General features: G+C 46.6%; 1 protein-coding gene across 2 annotated transcripts in view; it reads right to left on the reverse strand.

Annotated features, from left to right (window-relative positions):
• Positions 1-1,659: 1,659 nt before the first annotated feature.
• The window catches only part of LOC119445542 (arginine/serine-rich coiled-coil protein 2), a 29,453-nt gene continuing 14,336 nt past the window's right edge, over positions 1,660-16,776 (reverse strand). For both annotated transcript variants that reach the window (XM_037709804.1, XM_037709807.2), the window contains 2 exons: positions 9,984-10,101; positions 1,660-5,002 (listed from right to left, as the gene is read on the reverse strand). In XM_037709804.1, coding sequence (XP_037565732.1) covers positions 4,700-5,002; positions 9,984-10,101 — 421 coding nt within the window. In that variant the 3' untranslated portion in view covers positions 1,660-4,699. The remainder of the gene's footprint in view (positions 5,003-9,983; positions 10,102-16,776) is intronic.

Here is a 16,776-nt window from a genome sequence, read left to right on the forward strand (position 1 = left end):
ACCGAAATCTTTGCGTTCTTGCGACGCATTCATTCGATCGTGCGTCAAACGTAAAGGGACACTGAAGGGAAAAAGAATGATTGAGGCTGTGCTAGTAGATGTCCCTTCCACAGAAACGAAAATACTACTCTTATCGCGAGCAGACACTTCGCAAGGGAAAAAAAAAAAAAAAAAAGAAAAAAAATACCGTAACCAGACTGGCGACTAACACACCGTGACGTCGTAAACTTTGACGCCGTTTCTTCGGGGTTGTATAATTAGTTTAAAATCCCCTCAAAACAACAGCCCAACAGTCCTTGCCGTGTAAAAATCTCAAGAACATGCCAAAGGAGTGAGGCTACGTATTTCTTCTACAGCCGTTGTTTCTGTATTGTCACAAAACAACGCCCTCGCAGTGCGAACTCGCCGTCAGCCGCAGAGACGCGCGCTACGCGTGCCTGCAAAAAAATAAAATAAAAAACGTACGCGGCCTCGTTCGTCTTTGTCTCTTATGCTCATGTGTCAGAGACTACATTGTTTTGCAAAAGGGCCAAAGACTGCACTTGAATTGAGAACATTTAATGAATTACAACTGCCAAAACGCGATATACTTTGCTGTCCATGACGTCACGTTTACATACAAGCCCTGGCGTTACGGCGCGAAGTTCAAAAAATGAAACTGATTGTTTTCTCTTGTAAAGTCAACCTATTTATTCATTATGCAAAATCGACTAGTTATTCAGGAATGCTTCATCCAAACCGATTCAGTGTCTCTTCAGTGTCCCCTTAAAATTTTAAGCAAGGGCTACTTCCTCTCTATCTACGAAATCTGAAACTAGGGTGCCTATGCGATCTAGAATTTCGTGGCGGTTCGCCTTTAACCGGAAAAGATAACTGGAACTTTACTGTTCGCCTCTTGATCATCCTCCGCTCAAATGAACGTAGGCTTCGTGGAAGGATTAGTAGGGCACGATGGATGGGCTCCTCCTCCCTCTGGAAAACGCAGCCGGCTCTCGATTGGTTGACACGAGCCTTAGCCTTCGTTGTACTACACGGAGTTGGCAAGACGAACAGTCGAATGGACTGTTCAAAATGATAGCCGCCGCGAATTTAAAGGATTAATTAAGCGACGTGGAAAGCCTAAGATTACACGTTCACATACAAGAAAGGCCAGCAGCAATGATAAAGTAAATTGGGTCTCATTATTAGTAAGGCACAATGCAATACACAAGTTTCATGCAGGTTTAACAGGACGGCGCAAGTATCTCTGCGGCTGAAATTCCAAAATCGAGGCTCAAAAAAAAAAAAAAAAAAAGGGGGGGGGGGGAGAAGGAACTGTCAAGTCCATGCCAAGTCTTTGAAAGGGGGGGGGGGGGGAGTTCCAGTGAAGCGGTGCAAAGCAGATTAATTTTTTTTTTTGCTGATGTTGCATACGCACTTATATGGGGAACTGGCCAAGAGTTGCATGCAATAGCCAAATTAGTTCAAACTACAAGTTTTGTAAGCTTTTTAACCCAAGAATTCAGTACAAGTTGCGGCCACAAAACCACACTGCAACTTTGAGCAGTTCTATCCGGGCCCCACCCCCTACCTCTATTTGAGTTAAATGAAAAGTTCTATAGTGTAACATGAATATGCAAATGACTATACACCTATAACACAGAGGTCAGAGTCATTGAATAAACAGCAAAACTTTATTGCGCCTGTTTATAGGAGCTAAAAAAAAAGTGAGCACACAACTAGTGAGACATGTGCACACAATGTTGTATTTACAGCTGAAAAGATGACATTCCATTTACATGACAAACGAATCACATTTCAATGGTGCACAACATACGAAACTTCAACAGCCTTCCCTGAAAACTAACATGTGGCAACACTGTTAAATTAGTGTGCAAAGTAAAACTCTGAAAATGTACACTCGTTAAAAAAAAGTATTTCTTGTACATGCTCAGAAACGACGTTTCGTTACATTTCTTTGAAAATGTCAGAGAGTGCTTCGCTAGCAGTTAGCCCTTTGACCTGCGACAACACTTGTATACTCTCCGACAATGCACAGAAGCCGAAGGCGTCCTGTCGGCACGGTAAAAACTTGAGGCCCATGCCGCGTTTAATTCCACAAACTGAATGCCCACAAAATGAGAGTTCGCAGGTATATATTTGGCAGAAAATATTCATGGACTTCTCGTGTCATAGCCCGTGTTACACGTGAAATAATTTGGGAGAGTCTATCATTCATCATCATCCTCAGCATTCCGGTATTGCAGCCATGACCAAGCAGAACCAACACTATCGTACACACTGCAAATGTGGCTCAAGTTGTTCTTCGTGAATCGGTGACCAAGCTCATTCGTAGCAGACACAAACTACGAAGAGTGAATGCTTGTCCTTTCATTCTGCTGCCCCCCCCCATACCGCTTCAAGCCTAGCATCATGAATTTCAGTATTTTTTTCATATTTCAAAATGTTGCAAAAAAAAGCACAAGTTTTATTTTTCCTTTGTGATGCAATTCTTGTCAAGTGATAAACTATTAGGTGTTCCTGAGCAGATGCTGTGCAAGTTGCGGCGTCAGGAGGAGCTACACTCGCAGACAGCATTCTGTGGCAATGAAGGGAAAGCTACAGAGGCCAAGCACACGCAACTAAGAACAACCCGAGAAGAGTCCCACATTCCGATCTGCATTAGTTTAAGGGGATGAAAAGAAAAAAAAAAATCTTATTTACAAAGCAAAATCAGACACTTTTTTTTTTTGCTCTTCCCTTTCATGCCTAAACAAATTCGAATCCGTTGCACATGGAAGTTGCACTTATTCCGAGAAACCAAGCGAGCTGTCATAGTGCTGCCCAAAAAGTTGGCACTTCAGCAAACACATGCGCAGATGCTCCACCCCAGTAACTTTCCTTTCATTGCCATGGAAAGCACAGGGACTGCCTTGAAAGTCTCTTGGACATCAGGAGCCCACACACAATACTTTAAAAGTATCGCTGCTTAACCGGCGTGGGAACAGCCGACATTTCAAACAAAAGCCCATGAACCCTTCCTATCAAGGAAGCCCCACTTCCTGCTGGAGCTAAATCAAGGTCATGCGCACGAACATCTCGACGTCAGATGCGACTCGGGTGCACAACTGCAACTCGAAAAGCACTGCGAAGCAAAACAGGGGGCAAGGTTTATGACGTAAATGGGATGCGCCCTCCCTTGGCAGGGAATGAGAGGGAGAATGACTGTAAAGAGGAAGAGGCAATTTTCTGCAACCCTTTAGGGAGCACAGCTAACGCCTTGGGGAAGGAACGTTGCTTGGAATGCTACTCGAGGCAAAGGGAGTGTGTGCCTGTGTTGGCAGTGAAGCTTGCCTCCTGGCAACGTGACATATTAATTTCTCGTTTAAATGAACCTTACAACTTCCAGTGTATAACCAAAATTTCGCATGGGCCCTTTGAAAAATACTCTTTGATAATGTTCATTTGTTGAAGTCAAACTTCTCGTAACTCTCTACTAAAGCTGGCAAAACCAAGAAGTACGTACAACATTTAGCCAAGTGATTACTAAGGTGTTTCTGATCAACTGTTTCAACTTACTTTTATACGGGACACTGGTGCTTACTATTTGAGAACCAGCTGCAACATTTTGCTTGAGGTTATGGAAACAATCAACGATAGCAATAGTTTAGATCCCCACCATGATTTTTTTTAAGGGGATAGACACGAGGCATCTTTCAGGACTTTATATAATGTTCCAGTGCCATTAAATTTTGAACCGAGGAAGGTAGTGATCTTCATTTCTAATTGAAGGCAGCTGCTTACAAACAAATGGTGAAGCTTCTTAGGTCAAATCTCTCAAAATCAGTGAAAAATGTCAAACATGACTGCACAGACATGAAACAGTCCTGCAACGGTATACAAACACCACTCCCTTAGCCATATCTACCATTGGTGTAGCTCACTTCGTATGTTTTGAAGACCATTAGCTTGCCTAAAACCTGACACACACGCAAAATGCAACACTTTGTGGGCAACAGTCATGCAGTGTTATGTAACGCCAGCGTAAAGTGAGGCACAGTGGGAAACCCACGAAAAGACTCACTTCATTGCATGCCAAGCTAGCATCTCACACAGAGTAGTCTGCTGTGCCAAAGCGAAATGTCGGGGAACTCTTGCAGCAACAGAATCTTGATGGACTTCAAGATGTCCCACTGTATGCCAATCATGAAACGCTGCTTGCTTCAGTGCGACCCGCCCAATCTCTCCTCTGTATGGTAGAACAGCATTTTGCCACGTAGTGAATAAAGCCACGACTACTCTCTTGTTACCTGCCAAGATATCCGTCAGCCAACACCAAGCCTACTGAAAGTCACTCCGTGTACTCCAACAGTTGAGGCCTACCCTCTTGACAAGAAAAACGCTGTTGGTATACGTACACGTAACACAGTTCATCCGTGGCTTCTGTTTCTCCTGTCGTTCAGGTTAGTGTGATCAGGTGCCTTGTGCCCGGAGCCCCTCCCCTTCAAGAGTCTGTTGTTAGCCCAAGTAGGCCATTCCTAATGAGCGTTCGGGGTTGGTCGGCTGAAAGGTGGGTTACGGGGTGTTGGAGTGATGTTTCAACAAGAAATTTCCGCAGGGGATGCACTGCACAGGACGATGCAAACATTCCACTAAAAAATGCAATGCCTCGAAATGTCTGTATATACAAAGCCGGCCATCCATTCAGGGCCTTCACTGTTCACTTATTGTTCAGGTTGGTCTGCTGAAAGAAGGCTGCCATCTGTGAACTGTAGCCAAGCCCGACACCACGGTGCGTGTGCGTCGAGACACGCGCCGCTTCGTACTGCTGGTCCAGGTCATGGAACAGCTTCTCCTGCTGCTTCAGCAGGGGGTTGACAGCAGGGTCTGGCTTATCAGAGGGCGGCGGCGGTTCGCCACGGATGCCCATGAGCTTGCGAAACTTGGCAGTCATCTTGCCGTCGTCGTCCTGGGCAAAGGTCATCTTCTCCCACACCTTGGCACATGTTGAGTTGGGCTGCGGCTGAAGTGAGCATAAAAAGAGGCACAATGAATCTCAGTTCTGCATTATTTGTGGCACACGGAGTGGCCCAATGTGGACTAATACTAGTTTTTGAGTGCTGCAGACTGTGGCACAGGCCTATTTACAATATTCTATAACACACATTTTTTTCAAGAGATATGGTTTTAGAAATTACCTGCAAATAATAAATATGAAACCAAAACAGCATTCAGGATGTTGACAACAGCCTACTTTTGAAGCCTGCAATTGCCACTCTTACCATAAGACCGTGCCAGAACAACATTTTGTTGCTTATGCATTATGACAGCCACATGTCACTACATGTATCATTACAATAGCTCATTCAAAACAAGTTATTTACAAGCTAAGCCAGCAGCACTAAAGTTGTGCCGTATGTTTATGGCATTCTGGAGACTTGCATGCGTGCCAGAACGAACTGGGAAAGTGCTACAGTGAGATCTCCATATAACCAATTTCATGGGACCACTGAAAATCATTCACTTCGAAATATTGTATTAAAAACACGCAAAACTGGCATTAAAAACCGAATTAAAAAAAGTCGCAGTTTCACCTGAAAGGCGAAGCATCAATTGCGATAGCAAACTTGTAGAGAGCTATACGGAGTAATGATATTAGCTTTATCAGCTGTATAAACTTGGACATGCAGCAGCATCGGCAACACGCAGAACTGTTGTCGACGCCATCGGCGTTTTGCCCGAGTTCGCTCAAAATGCGTGCGGCGTTGGTGACTGTTGCCGGAGCCTCTGATATAAATAGGCACTTGGTGCCGCAGCTAAACGTCGCCTCCCTTCCCTCCCCCTCCCCCACGGCCTCTCGCGCGTCGGAAGAAGGCGCGTTTGCTCTACATATATGGTGATTGTAAAGGAGGAAAGAGACGCCTACTTCTGCAGCCCTTAAGCGAGCACGGCGCAGAACGCGCGTTTGTTCTCCGCCGTGCGTTCACTCCCCGTGAAAGCGCGCCGCCCTCGCGCCCTTTCACTCGCACATACAGCGTTCGGCGCGCGGCGACGATTTCATCTCCACTGACGTCATACGGAACCTCACGGCGACGGCGACATCTGCTTTTCAGTGTCCATATAATTGCTATCGCAATAAAAAACAAATTGCCTACATCTGAAAGGAGTACATTCACAAATGCGTTTACTCCATTGACAAGGACTTCAGAGGATAGGAGTGAGAACACAAGTTTACACAGAGTCATCTCCACCTGGCGCCGTGGCACAGCTCGCACAGACCTCGGATCTGTTAACACTAAGCGAGCGTGCATCCGGCTGTAATTCCGTGCACCGTACCGACAGTCACCGACAGTGGGCCTCTTCTGGCTACCCAGGGGCTGCCGGAGTGTTTTTTTGCGGGTGGCTTTGTCCACTGCACGGGACCCCTTCAGTGAGATCATGCATGCCACAGGGCAACAGCGATCATGACTCAGCAATTTCTGAGTGTGTGCCGACTGTCACACATGAACCATGCAGTGGTGTGTTTCTTCAGAGTGTGGCAACTTTGTCCATGGCCACCATGCTTGCAGCATTGCAGCTGTCATTGCCTGAAACGCTGTGTGGCGTCCGAAATTTTTGGTTGTTATGCATTGGTGCGAGGGTAAGTACAGATCCGAAAAATCAGGTGTCTCAAAGACAGGTTGGCTTTTGATAACAGAAATCATATCCTGAGGCAGGTGCAAACAAAAATTTGTTTCGCTAGAACGAATGCCATGTCAGCTCCTGCATTTTTGATTTCGTTTAGCAGGAGAGCACTCCACTGAATTAAAGCATGACCAACCAGATTTTATATATGCTTCATAATACAGTGAAACCTCGTTACTACAAACCACATTAGCAAACTTTTCAAATGAACGAAGTTTCCAGAAATCCACTGCTGACTGCTTATAGTACAATGTAAAAATATTTCAGTACTACGAATTTCAGAATACTGATCGTTATTCAATTTTTCAGTGTCACATTAACGCCTCAGTACTACAGCAGAACCCCGCTGTTACGTTCCCGGGTGCTGTGTTTTCCCAGCTGTTACACCGTCTTCGGCCGGTCCCGGCACAGCTCCCATAGAACCCAATGCATTGGTAACCCCGCTGTTGCACCGCAACTGTGGGACCGTTCCCGTATCATACGTTGCGGACTGCCACTCTTCGCCGGCCCGAGCAGCCATTTTGACTTTTCATGTTGCTTGGCTTGGTGGCTTGACGATGGCATTGCCCGCCTATAAAGTGCCTGGGGCGACACCAATGACATATTTTCGGTTTCCGCTAGCAAAAGCATGGCCTTTGAGATCCATATTTGGTATCTAAAGATGCTGTCTATGACGCGTTGTGGCCCTAAAATTTTGTTTTGGCTCATAGATGTTCCGTATAAAGTCCAAGGTCGCTAACACCGTCACCGTATGTGCGAGTGAAAGCGTGTGAGGGGAGCCGGCGACCGCGCCTAAATCTCTCGCGCGCGCGCAAGAAAGAAAAGCATGGAGGAAGCGCGCCTTCTTTCGTTGCGCTCGAGGCACCGGCGAGGGAACGAAGGGGGTTCTCTGGCATGAAGGGGGGTACCCTGGCATGAACTGCGTGGCAGCGCGTGGCCATGTGGACCGTATCTTGAAAGCGATCTGCATTGGGGGCAGAGTCTAGGCAGTGTAGGTGCGTCGGTGGCTTGTAGCTTTGTATGCGCTGTGTTATCGGCGCTCAGTTTGCGTTGAAGCGATAGACAACAGCACGAAGGTCACTTCGCTCGCTTCTGCAGCGGCGCTTCCTCACGCCAGCGTTTCACAGTGCGTGTCTGCGCTCATTGAGTGTGATGTGTTCATGTTTGCCTGTGGGCGTTGACACCATGCTTGGTAATATAGTTAATAAGCGAATGTTTACAAGTTAATATGGATGATAAAACTACTATCCTTACTTTCTATCATCATCATCATCATCAGCCTATATTTATGTCCACTGCAGGACGAAGGCCTCTCCCTGCGATCTCCAATTACCCCTGTCTTGCGCTAGCGTATTCCAACTTGCGCCTGCGTATTTCCTAACCTCATCATCCCACCTGACTTTCTGCCGTCCTCGACTGCGCTTCCCTTCTCTTGGTATCCATTCTGTAACCCTAATGGTCCACCGATTATCCATCCTACGCATTACATGGCCTGCCCAGCTCCATTTCTTCCGCTTAATGTCAACTAGAATATCGTCTACCCCCGTTTGTTCTCTGATCCACACCGCTCTCTTCCTGTCTCTTAACGTTACTCCTAAGATTTTTCGTTCCATTGCTCTTTGTGCGGTCCTTAACTTGTTCTCGAGCTTCTTTGTTAACCTCCAAGTTTCTGCCCCATATGTTAGCACCGGTAGAATGCAATGATTGTACACTTTTCTTTTCAACGACAGTGGTAAGCTCCCAGTCAGGATTTGGCAATGCCTGCCGTATGCACTCCAACCTAATTTTATTCTTCTGTAAATTTCTTTCTCATGATCAGGGTCCCCTGTGAGTAATTGACCTAGATAAACATATTCCTTTACAGATTCTAGAGGCTGACTGGCGATCCTGAATTCTTGTTCCCTTGCCAGGCTATTGAACATTATCTTTGTCTTCTGCATATTCATCTTCAACCCAATTCCTGCACTTTCTCGATGAAGGTCCTCAATCATTTGTTGTAATTCATCTCCCTTGTTGCTCAATAGGACAATGTCATCTGCAAACCGAAGGTTGCTGAGATATTCGCCATCGATCCTCACTCCTAATCCTTCCCATTCTAAGAGCTTGAATACTTCTTCTAAGCATGCAGTGAATAGCATTGGAGAGATTGTGTATCCTTGCCTGACCCCTTTCTTGATAGGTATCTTTCTACTTTTCTTGTGGAGAACCATGGTAGCTGTGGAATCCTTGTAGATATTTGCCAAGATATTCACGTATGCCTCCTCCACTCCTTGATTACGCAATGCCTCTATGACTGCTGATATCTCTACTGAATCGAATGCCTTACTTTCTATAGCTGTCTACTAATTTGCTTTCGGGCGAAACTATGACTTTTTTTCACACGTAAGAATTAAAATATTATTGTGTGCAGTTCAACACTACTTTCATTTCTTAATTTTTCCTGGTTCTCGGCTCTTACGTTTCCCGGCTGTTATGTTTTTTTTTACGGTCCCGTGAAAAATGTATCAGCGGGGTTCTACTGTACGAATTAATATTCCGAAATCTGGGGATTAGCTTTTCGTGTATCCTGCACGGCAGCCAGAACAGTAGGCTAGCTGACAAGGCGCATAAAGCGGGCTCCACCGTACATGCGTCTGGAAAACCTGACGCGGCTGCCGGAGGAGAAAAACTTGGCAGCGGAGGTGATGGCATATCTGGCTTTGTGAGGTTTATTTTTCCACCACCTAGCAACGGAGGCGCATCTCTTCATTCTTTCACTCTTAATTTTGTGCACACCTATTCTTTCTGTGGCAGTACCAGCTACAAGCATGGAGAAATTTAGCCTCCGTGCTAGCGAGGATGCCACAAGGTTGCAGTCTCCACGGTAAGGAATGTGAAGAACATAAAGAAACATCGTGCTTTGGAGGCAACATGGAGCTTCCTCTTTGTCGGTGGTTTTCTTGCTGTCAGCATCTTGCTTGTGAGCGTCACTCTTACTATACAGTGCTTCAATGGTGCTAGGAACAGCACGGGCTGAGAGCCAACAGCGCCATTTTTGTGGCTAGCTCATACAGTGAGCTGGGTTGATGGGTGGCATGGTTAATTTTGAGGCTTTCACCATAACCTTTCAGAATAATTTGCTTGCAGCCCCCTGGAGTTCGTGACATCCAAAATTTCACTGTATTGAGGTTTGACTGCATACGTCAACCTCTAACAGTCCCACCTACTACAAATGCTACACCTACAATTTTCTGCCCTAATGCGCACTGTGGAGGATCAAAAGTGCCACCCCTGCAAGCATCACTCAGGCAGCAGACTCATTACTCTATGCCCATGCTCACCTTGGGCGCTTCACTTTCAGCAGCCACTTCTTCCTGCTGGGGCTTCTTCCACAGGAGTTTTCGCTTCTGCATCTGCTCCGTGTACTTGACTGCATTCACGGCTGTTGGGTTGTAGTAGCTGCAAAGAGACAAAATACATGCGGGCTTAGACACAAAGGCCCTGTGTAGTGGCACTAGCAGCAGACTCTCGCGATGGCCGCTGAAGATGATTGATCGGGCGACAGCGAGCTTGAACGTTCGAGCTACCGGGCGCTGAGCTCGCCAGCCGCCACTGTTGATCACTGCTGACAAAGGCAGACACACAATCGATTCCCCTAGAGTGTATGCAGATGACCTGTGCGACTATGCAGACATCTGCAATGAAGCAGCACAGCTCCATTCCACACCGAATCAGCACTAGGTCGAGAGCATGCCTAGCCATAACACACATCTTTAGGTGGATGTGAACCTGCAGCACTTAAGGGGGAATGTGGGAATCGAGGCTAACACTTATTTGTGGCTGCAGACTGCTGAAATTTGGTACCATACACAGTCAGACCCGCTAATATTGACACCAGATGAAATGGCTGATCGGTTAGGCTTAAGCGAATATTTGATGGAATATTACGCAATTCGAGACCACCAAATCTACACAATTTTTTGCATATATAGTACCTCTGCAAATAAACTGCACCTCCAATAAGACCACCCCGAAATAGAAAAAACAACTCGGAACATATAATCTGTGGAATTAACTGCACAAAATTCTCAAATCTTTGTAAAAACAGTTTCCCATTCACGGATGCACAAATCATCCACATATCTTGGGGCAGCGGCTCTGTTTCCCAGCTCTTCCGACAATGCTGATAGCGAACTTTGCTCTAATAATGTGACTTTCCACGGCAGCAGGGCCCTCGCAGATGTGAAACCAGACCCTGAGCCGAGATTTGCCCAGCAGTGAAGCCACATGTTAAGGGGGGACGCGGGTTCTAGAATGGTAAAAAACTGCCGAAAAATTGATTTTTGGAAAAACACATTTTAGGAATGTTTGGGCCTTCAAGCAGCTGCCCTCAAATTATTAACCCTGATTTCGATCGGTAAATAGGAAAAAATCGGCTTTCAAAACGCGACCGGAGACGCGAAACGACCTGCGGCAGGCAAAATTTGTTCAAACTTCCCGCGCGCCACGGGTGCAGCTGCCAACCGACCGCCGCCATCTTGGGCTTGTTTTGTAGCTGTTTTCTTTGTGAGCATTTTGCGCCAGCTCAAAATGGCGCCGCTCAAGCTGAACGACCGCTCTCGCCGCTTTTCCAAAGGGTGGTTCCGGGCCTCTGATTGGGCGGAGCGCGCGCGCGCAAGACGAGCCCCCGTCTCGCGCCTCCCATTGGCTGGCGCGCCCACCGAGGCGGCCATTTTGCTTTTTTTCTTTTTTTGCGTGCGCCGCCGTATCTCCGTTGTTCCCGGTTTCTCGCGGTCGTCTGCTACACTTGTGTTCACGAGGCTCACGAACCGTCTTTTCATCTTGCACTCGTCTGAAGATAACGCGTTAATCTTACGGAAAGAAACGAAAGCGTCCATGGAACGCACGGCTGAAGATCGCGGACGAAGGCATGCTACCCGAACGGCCGGAACCACCGTGTCCGAAGCGGCACATGTAACGTCGCCGTTGATTCTACTGGGCATAACTACGGCCTATCTGATGTCATCGGATCGTCAGCCAGCGCGTCCAGCGGCACCCAAGGCTATGTTGATATGGCATACTATTCAGCGCGCTGCCCGAACGGTCGGCACGAGCGGAACGGCCGAAACCACCTGATGCGTCCGAAGCGGCAGATAAACGTCGCCGTTGATTCTACTGGGCATAGCTACGGCCCATCTGATGTCATCGGATCGTCAGCCAGTGCGTCCAGCGGCACCCAAGGCTATGTTGATATGGCATACTATTCAGCGCGCTGCCCGAACGGTCGGCACGAGCGGAACGGCCGAAACCACCTGATGCGTCCGAAGCGGCAGATAAACGTCGCCGTTGATTCTACTGGGCATAGCTACGGCCCATCTGATGTCATCGGATCATCAGCCAGCGCGTCCAGCGGCATCCAAGACCGCGTTGATACGGCTTACTGTTCAGTGGGCGAGTCAGCTGAGCGCGCGAGAAGTGCGGCGATCTTGAAGGAGTGTCTGGCATCATAGTGCGCAACGGAGCGGAAATTCAAGCTGCTAGTCGCAAAAGCTTTGGAAGTCGCAAAATGAGCATCTAGACAGCAGTGCCACCAAGGCTAGGCTTTCAAAAGGGCACAAGCCAGCAAAGAACCCTGCATATACCGCCCTGGCATGTTGTAGAGCGAAGTGTTGTATAACAATAATAAATTTTAGTCATTCAATAAATATTCCATTGTGTAAGTTTATTTGTCTATGGAAAGGCTACTTTGTTATACAATTTTTGTATTCATTTAGCTTGCAGGCCACTGGAACGGGCAGTACATGCCTTTATGACAAGCTTTTCCCAGTTTTCTGGCAGGGTACAGTCATAAATTTAGTATAGTCATTTTCGTGAAGAATAGAGCTACAAAATGATGTCATTAATATTGCTGTAGCTGGATTCTAGAAAAAGTTGCAGCTGTCTAAACTTCAAATGCGTTTTTCTCAGTTCGATGTTTTTACACACCACGCTCAGTCTTACGGGGCTTTTTTCTATGATGTTGTAGAGTGACAATAACAAGTTTGGTATCAGTGTATTCGTAATGAAATGATCTAGGGGGTGATGCTATTTCTGCTACTCTAGCATCATTTTATAAATTACAATCAAAAGTAACAATGCGTGAAAATAAGAAAAATATATTCACAGTCAATGTTGGTCTCCTTTCTTACCTTTATAATGCTTTCAAACAAATAAAAATAGCACCTCCCCCTAGAGCAAGTCTTTGGCATTAAAGTCATGCTCTTACTTTTTGTCTTTGACAAGGATAAATTGCCAAAAAGCCCCGTAAGAAGTACTCACGAAATTTATTTTCACATTTTAATACTTTCTGAACTAGAGTAGCTATCAAAAAACTAATTATAGATGTGAACTCAGCGTGAAAAATTCATTTAAACAGTGAAGTTTAGTTCAGATAGAACCAAAACTAAAGAAAGAGATTTTAGAACCCACATCCCCCCTTAAAGCGAAATTTGGTGCGGGTTCACGGTGTTGGTGGAAAGCAACCCTGTGAGGTTAGGCTTGCCGCTCATTGGTGATCAGGCCCGAGATATGAAGCTGGGGCTGAACTGCAGACCACAAAAGCAGCAATAGCTCAAAATTCGTCTCTGCGCTTTCACAATGGAACAAGTTACACAAGTATACACCAACTATTTGTTTATGATATGCAACAGAAATTTGCAGGGTAGGTTCTATGCACAAACAATTAAAAAAAGTGCAAAGTTTCAAGGAGCTGTGCCCATGCTGGTTATCAAAATATTTCTCAGAGGTCCTTTAGAGGTCCTCAGAGGTTATTGGTGATTGGATTGGCAATAGCGCCAGTGGACTCGACACCTTCGACATTTTGCTGGGTTGCGGAGCGCTTCTCGCAGTTCTCTATCAGTGTATGCCACACCTTTCTTGCAACAAACTTGTCCCTCATGTGGATTCCTTCCAGAACAGGCCATTTGGCAGCACTGCGTCCTTTAAAAGCAGAATTGGTTGCATTGATGATATAGGCAGACCAAACTAAGCAAGAAGAATAGACTATTATCCTAAAGTATGTTGTATGCAGATTCGTTGTAATGGGCACGCTGCATAATGAAAAAAATCAAGCTGGTCTTTATCCTCATCATCAGCCTATATTTATGTGCACTGCAAGACAAAGGCCTCTTCCTGCGATTTCCAATTGCCCCTGTCTTGCGCTAAACGATTCCAACTTGCACCTGCAAATTTCTCAACTTTATCAGCCCACCTAGTTTTCTGCCATCCCCGACTTTGCTTCCCCCTTCTCTTGCTAACCATTCTGCTCTCTTACCCTAGAATATTGATTCAAGTACAGAATTTAAAAATTGACTGACGATTACGATACTCCCTAATGCAAAATTTGAGCGCAGCTCTATATGAGTTTTCATTTCGCGATATACTGGCTGACAAGGACAATCTGTCTCGTGCGACTTGTTGGAAACGGAGCGAGGTGTGGCGTGACTGCCTTGCTAATCAGGAAATCGCAAGAGGCAGCGTGTGGTCGACGCGTGGGCGCGATTCACAGCAGTCGCCGAAGACAGACCTTCACTCATGCAACGCTTTTGTTTCCACATATGGTAGTGCGCTACTCTGGCGCCATCTCATAGCCGTTGTTGGGGCAGCGCCGCCCGCTCCCTGAAGTTTCGTTTACTGCCGTTATCGTGAAGCGAGCATTGGCCGGCGTTGGCAGTTTCGTGGCGCTCGCTCGCTCAAGATTCTGGTTTCAGCCTCACTGGCTTTTCGTTCGCGCCACGTGCCCTTCTCCTCCACTTTGTCTCTCTTCCTCGGGCACTCCTTGGGGCACCCGTTTGAGGGGAGCGTTCGCCGTCCCCGCTGACTTCCGTATTCCCAGGCAGCTGCACTGTAACCGGTATTTCGTTTCCCGCAAGTGCACTATAAGCGATACGTGTATACATGGAGTGCTATGGGAAAATTAACGGGAGTCTGAAAAGACCGCACAATATCCGGTCCTGCACTATAAGCGGTTACGTTATAAGTGGTCTTTACTGTACCGATTTAAGGGGGGACACGGGTTGTGGCGACCAAAAATCGCGAAAAAACTCGATTTTTTTAAATTGCATTGTTGGAATGTGCAGCTATTATTGCACCTATATTGTTAATTTCATACCGATAATGTCAATATTTTAGCCGCAATGATGCCTTATACGACATGTACTAGCTGAATTTCAGGCTAAACTGACGCTGAAACGGCACATTTTCCGAAACGCGCGCCTGCTCTTCCACGTGTGCTAGCGCGGACATCTTGGTCTCATTTGAAAGAGCCGCTTTTTGCCTTCAAATTCCCGCCAGAACGGGCCCCATTCAGCTATTGGCCACTTAAAAACTGCGCGCCAAAAAAAGGTACTAAAACGCTCTCCTATTCGGCACTTGGCGCACGTGACTTGAGCTTGCCTCCCAATTGGCGGAACGGCATGGCCATCGTCTGCTGCGCGCCTGGAGACGCGCATTGAGACGCGCCATCTTGCCGCAGTGTCAGTGAGAAAGCGTGCCGCAATGTCGAAAACGGTGCGCAAATTTCGCACGCGGCACAAGTTTGGTGCTAAAAAAGTGCGACGGACGCTCATCGAAAACTGCAAAGTGCGCTGCTCGACGCCGCAAAACGACCAGGACGCCACAACCTCAGCATTTGATGCCCAAATCGTCGATGCAGCAACGGTAGGCCTAACGACCGCAGCGGCTGCTGCGATTCAGAGTCCGTCTGCCGCCAAGCCTTCGACACTTCGACCTTCACTCGCGGCAAGATACGATCTACCGGCAACCCTCCGAGCTGAAGGAGGAAGCGGCGAAAGCCAAAGCGAATCTATCGGCGTTATCTTCCGCTCCAGCGACGGAGAGGAAACGTGAGTTCGTGGGTGACAGTACCGATGATGCACTTTGCCCGGCTGATGGGACTACGTTTACGATTGTGGATTTGCGTGCAGTGAACACTTTATTAACGTTTGCGACGTGCAAAAACTGCAGTGGTGCTTTCGAAATCGTCCGAGACGAGCGGGAATACGGACTCGCTGTGAAGCTGCGTTTTATGTGCGCAAACTGTGGAGAGTGGAGCTCGCCGCGCGTTGATAGTGCCGAGCGAATGAACTCCTTTGCTGTGAACGTTTTGGCTACGCGTGCCATGCAGGCAAAGGGCAACCGACAGACCGCGTTCAATGACATTTTCTCGTTGATGGACATCAGCCGTCGGGCTCTTCACACAAAAACGTGGCAGAGCTACGTGAAGGCGAAGCTGACGCCCGCGGCCGATCGCGCGGCGCGTAATCTGACGAGCGACTGCGCGCGGTCGATTCGCGAACTTTACGCCGAACTGAACGTAGGCAAAGCAACAGAAAACTTGCGCCAGTCCCCGAAAAAGTGGCACACAGGGGCTGGAAGTCAGCAGGACTACATGTCTGGTGCCTACTGAGCTGTTCCAGCTGTAAATTTGCAAATAAAAAGGTTTTACATGTTTTCTCACTTTTCTCAAAAACTTGTTTTTGGGTGACTTCACCAGTGTCGGAGTGATATCTCATGATCTAGAACAGCTAGAGCAATAATTCTTTCCTTAGCAGAAAGCCTAATCTCCATATTGAAAAGTGCTGAGAGCAGAATTTCAAATTTCTGCACATGTATATTTTCATTTTATTAATTTTCTTTTGTTGTAGCCACACGACAAGGAAATAAATTTGATCACCTGCAAAATGGCTAATTATTATTTATTTGAAAACTTTTTTGCAGCATTGCATTTATTGCATATTATAGTATCTAGCTATGATATAATATTCACTTTCTACTGAGCAGTTTTTTTTCCATTGTCTCCTGGAACAATAGAGCGACAGATTTGTGTATCTTCTGAACAAATGGACCTACAAGAAAAATTATTGCATATTTGAAATCAGCACGAAAAACTAAGCAAGCCTGATTATTTTCATCAGAATTGGCCATAAGATACAGGACATAATCTCCACAACCCATGTCCCCCCTTAAGGGGGGACGAGGGTTCTAAAAACTTTCTTTAGTTTTGGTTCTATCTGAACTAAACTTCACTGTTTAAATCAATTTTTCACGCTGATTTCACATCTATAATTAGTTTTTTGATAGCTACTCTAGTTCAGA

The sequence above is a fragment of the Dermacentor silvarum genome, chromosome 3 (genome assembly GCF_013339745.2).
Source record: "Dermacentor silvarum isolate Dsil-2018 chromosome 3, BIME_Dsil_1.4, whole genome shotgun sequence".
NCBI lineage: Eukaryota > Metazoa > Arthropoda > Arachnida > Ixodida > Ixodidae > Dermacentor > Dermacentor silvarum.